This window comes from Meriones unguiculatus, chromosome 5 (genome assembly GCF_030254825.1).
Source record: "Meriones unguiculatus strain TT.TT164.6M chromosome 5, Bangor_MerUng_6.1, whole genome shotgun sequence".
Lineage (NCBI taxonomy): Eukaryota > Metazoa > Chordata > Mammalia > Rodentia > Muridae > Meriones > Meriones unguiculatus.
In genome coordinates, this window is record NC_083353.1 from 6863329 (window position 1) to 6868057 (window position 4729).

General features: G+C 37.3%; 1 protein-coding gene across 1 annotated transcript; it reads right to left on the reverse strand.

Moving 5' to 3' along the window:
* Positions 1-1532: 1532 nt before the first annotated feature.
* On the reverse strand, positions 1533-4264 carry LOC110562192 (lithostathine-2). Its single transcript, XM_021658897.2, has 6 exons — positions 4218-4264; positions 3814-3919; positions 3107-3246; positions 2670-2807; positions 1887-1998; positions 1533-1699 (listed from the first exon to the last, which is right to left on the reverse strand). Exons 2-6 carry the CDS (start codon positions 3875-3877, stop codon positions 1632-1634), a joined length of 522 nt encoding a protein of 173 aa, XP_021514572.1. The 5' UTR covers positions 3878-3919; positions 4218-4264; the 3' UTR covers positions 1533-1631.
* Between the last annotated feature and the right edge of the window lie 465 nt (positions 4265-4729).

Here is a 4729-nt window from a genome sequence, read left to right on the forward strand (position 1 = left end):
TAGAAGCTTTTCAGTTTCATGAGGTCCCATTTATTGACTGTTGATCTTAGAGCCTGTGCTGTTGGTGTTCTGTTCAGGAAGTTGTCTCCTGTACCAACGATGTTAAGGCTCTTCCCTGCTTTTTCTTCTAATAGATTTAGTTTGTCTGGTTTTATGTTAAGATCTTTGATCCACTTGTGCTTTAGTTTTGTGCAAGGTGATAAATATGGATCCACTTGTATTTGTCTACATGTAAACATCCAGTTTTACCAGCAGCGTTTTTCAAAGAAGCTGTCTTTTTTATTATTTCTTGTCCAGTCAGTCTTAAAACTAGATAAAACCATACTCTCTCCATCTGACTATTTTTCTTTTTTTAGGTCAAAATAATGTCAATGATTTTGGCATTTTTTTTTTTGTCAAAAATCGAGTTATTGTAGGTGTGTGGTTTATTTCTAGATCTTCAATTTGAGTCCATAGATCCACTAGAGTGTTTCTATGCCACCTTCTGTATTTATTTGTATCATATAGTTTCTGTATTTTCTTTTGAAAGCATTTGTATCTTTCACCACAACTCATTTATCCGATGAATGTGAGGATATACATATTTCATCATAGTTTGTTTTTCATACAGTGTGGTATAGTCATAATTCAAATTGATAATGTGTGTTCTTTGGATTGGATTGTTTTACCAAATTATGTTTAACGTTCTCATTGATATAATTGGTGCTGAAATATGAGTTATATTCGTAAAGTTATTAAAAATTCTAACTCTTGTCTGTATTTGGAGATAGGACCCTTAAAGTGACAATTAACTATTTCTATTTATTTTGTTCACTTAAATCATCATGTTTTATTTATTAGTTCATTCAAAGAATGTCATTATTCATACTATGCTAGTCTTTAAGACTCTAGTGTTTCTGTCAACAATGTATTCAGTATTATAGACCCAGCAATTTTCCTTAAAATCTCAAACCAATTATAGCTTCAAATTGTTTCCCTGAGCATACAAAAGTGGCTTCCTTAAAATACAAACTTATGAAATCCCACAGAGTATCAAAATAACCATGCCTTAGAGTGAACATTGTAATGATTTCTAAAAGACACAGTCTAAGCAAAGGCACAGAATGCTCATGAAGAATGCAATTTTATCTATAGCTATGCTATGCAGTGCTGGAACCTTTTCCATCTTAAGTACTCAAGCACTGGCAATGGACATAGTGAACTCAAAAGAATGCACAATCATAGCACACAATTTTATCTTCACTAGGCCATGGTCCCCCCAAAAATGTAACCGAAAAAAAAATACAAGTATTATGGTTTCTAATTTTGACTTTTTATGGTTTTTGCTTGTATGTTTCTCTCTCTTTCTGTGTGAATTTTTAGTGGACTTTTTCTTTGTTTTGTTTTATACTGGTTTGCTTGTTTTCATTTTTGTTTGCCTGTTTGTTTGTTTGTTTTTAAGTGAGAGAGAAAGATTGGATGTAACTGGATGGTGGGAGAAGTGGTAAGGATCTGGGGTGATAGAAAAAAAAACATACTGCAAATCCTTTTTTTCTTGAGGAAATTGTATTTAATTAGGGATGGATCAATGGTCTTCTTTCATTTTTTACTACATAGTAACAGTGTTCTGAACATCAGTTGTACCGGTGACTTTAGGCTTTGAACTTGCAGACAAAGGGGTACTGAGCATCACAGTTTTCATCCTTCCATTTCTTGTATGCTACAAGCCAATGGGGGGAATAGTCAGATGGAGAGAGTATGGTTTTATCTAGTTTTAAGACTGACTGGACAAGAAATAAGGGGAACAATCTTTCTCTCCTAAGTAACCTTTCCCTATCTCCAGCCCCAGGTACATCCCCAGAGTTGAGCAGAAGAAACAAACAACAACATGAGACTGGGCTTCTTACCTGTGTTTGACGTCAGTGTCACACAATAACCACGATTGGCAGTGCTTGGAGCCCCAGTGGCCCATGATTTGTAGAGAAATAGAGATCCACTGCTCCAGTGCCAACGACGGTTCTATAGTGAAAGAGTTAAATTGATCCAATGTCACTCAGAAATTGATAGAAATACCGGGACCATGTCCATGTTCATAAGGGGACCAAAATATAGAACAAAGTAAATAAATGTCACAGTCCCACTTCAGAATCAATGTTTCTTTATTTTTGTCCTTTCTCCAAATATTCAACTCCTTCCATTTTCCTTCAGAGAGGTAAATACTCTGAATTTTACAAAGATCCAGAAATATTTATCACAGAAAGCCATTCCCAGAATCTTTCTTGAGACCCAAAGCTTGCCTAGTTCAGAATACTCCTAGAAAATACTAGATGTGTTGGTATAACAACAGATATGCCAAAACAAGCAATCAATTATTTTCTTCTCTGTCATCTGAAGATGATTCTGTTATAACATGAATCATCAAGATACACTATAAATAATGATCACTATATAGCAAATGCTACTTGGATAATACAACAAAATTGACCATGAATGTATGGAGGTATAAAGAATTTTAGCCCCAGCTATCTCTATTCCATGTTCAGGGAACCTCAACATGCTAATATATCCTAGCATTCACAAACACATTCCTTTTCTATGAGTGTTGTAAATTTGGCTTTTCACAGGCTAGACTTGGTTCTCCCAGTTCTCCTGCATCTGATTATTAGGAGATAAAGAGGCCACAAACTCACATTTTTGGGGTCATGAAGTCCAGTCCAGACATTGCTAACTGTAGTGCCACTTTCCTTAACCAGAGAGGCCACAAAGTTGCTCTCAGCCTGGCTGAGCACTGATACCAGGTGACCTGAATTCATGTTCTGGCAAAAGAGCTGTGGTGTCCAGAGGGGGGAAAAATAGATTACTCAATAGAAAAGGGAGTTTCGAACAATATACTAGTTCTCCTAAAGAATGTTTGAGAAAAGGGACAATACAGAAATGTTCCTGATGATACTGTGATTCAGCACCAAGATCTCTGCAGGAGATTCAAACTAGAAGTCATAATCAAGGGGAAAATTTAGTTGGTGATGGGGAAAATAGGTAACCTGCTCTATCTTATAAAGCCACTAGGAAATGTTAACTCTCTCTATCTTCAGATCCCTCCCCCTGCTGCATATCTCTCTTCACTTACATCTGCCTCCCCCCAGGTCAAACGATCTTCAATGAAGTAGTAGCAGTAGGAACCGTAGGCATTAGCACCTTCTGGGCAGTTGATTTTAACAGAAGGAAGGTCGCTTTCTGCCAAAAGCAAGTCGTCTGCAGCCCCTTGACCTAGGAAAGGATGGGGAAGTGAAGGACATCATGAGAATTTGCCAAAGCCTGAAGATGAGATAGCTTTTGTTGTCTACTTTATAGGTGTGTAAGGATGTAGTACAGGCAATAGAGTGAATGCCTACTCTGTACTCCTCCATTCTGGCTTTTCTCTTCCAGGCTTTCTTTCCTTGAGACAAGAACTCACAATTAATTTCTCATGCTATTTCTCCACAATTGTTCCCCCCTTTTTTTCTGAAGTGCTTTTCTGTGATTCTTATAGCTTTTCTTACATAACGTCCTCCATAGTTTTATATTTTTTGCATGCAATCCTCTCCAAATTAATAAAGTCATCTAGATTTAACCAGATCAACTAAGAAAGCATCAGTTGTTATGAACAAGAGATTATTTAACCGTCCAACCCAAATTTTTTAGCCATTGGAGATGTATTTGTCCATGATCTGTGAATCCATAAGAATGACTGGTTAACTTCCAATGTTTACCATTCCTTTCCTCAAAGCACATGACCATGTATACAGATGGAGCAAAGCCTTCAGGTATGTAGGGATAGTGCTTCAACAAGCTCACCTTGGCTGAATGACAGGAACATCAGGCATGTGGAAAGGATAAAGTATGCATTCTTCTGAGCCATGCTGATCAGTAGATTTAGATTTAACTTCTAAATCAACAATTTCTATTAAGGAACAAAGAAAATGAAATTTTAGGAGTTGTGAACATAGAAAGCTTAATTTCACACAATGCCCCTTGTCTCTTAATTTCTTAGTGTAAGAATGTTGTCTTGCACCCCCATATACTCAATTTCTTCTCTAGAGATTTTAGAAGTTTATAAACCTAGTAATATAAAGGCATTTTGGACCTCTACTGCAGAACTGTACTTCTGTAACATTTGTATAACATCCCTCTGTCTTTTTCCCCACATCTAAGTAGAGTAGCTTGTGTTGGAGGAATATTCCTCTTATAAGCATACTTACTTGCCAGCTAGGTATAATCAATGGTAACAGGCTATGTAGTGGTAGGCCTTTTATATGCAATGGGATAGAGCAGAAGGCTCATTATGAATGATATAAAGGAGGGGCATAGAGTCTCAGAAGAGTTACCTCTGGCACAGGTGTCATACAGAAATTCTGGCAACAGGAGTAATGTCTTTCTGGGACATCATGGGAATGGTCACAGGTGATGAAATCTTTGTACTCACAGTTGGAAAAGTTCTCAAGTGAAAAAAAAAATTTTGTCGTACAACCTCATTGCAGGTACCTGAGCAAGAACAAAGCCCTTCCAGAAACTCAAGATGGCTTATGAGAGAGAAAGAGCAGCAGGAGCATCCACAGGAGTTGTGTGACTTTAGAGAAGGACAATTTTATACTTTATTCACCTTCTATCTCAATTGTAGCACCTTCACTTGTCTCCTCCTTGTCCCACACTCCCTCCCTCTTTCCTCTTATACTTCTCCCCTAGACCACAGGAAGGGGAATCCTTCATTTCC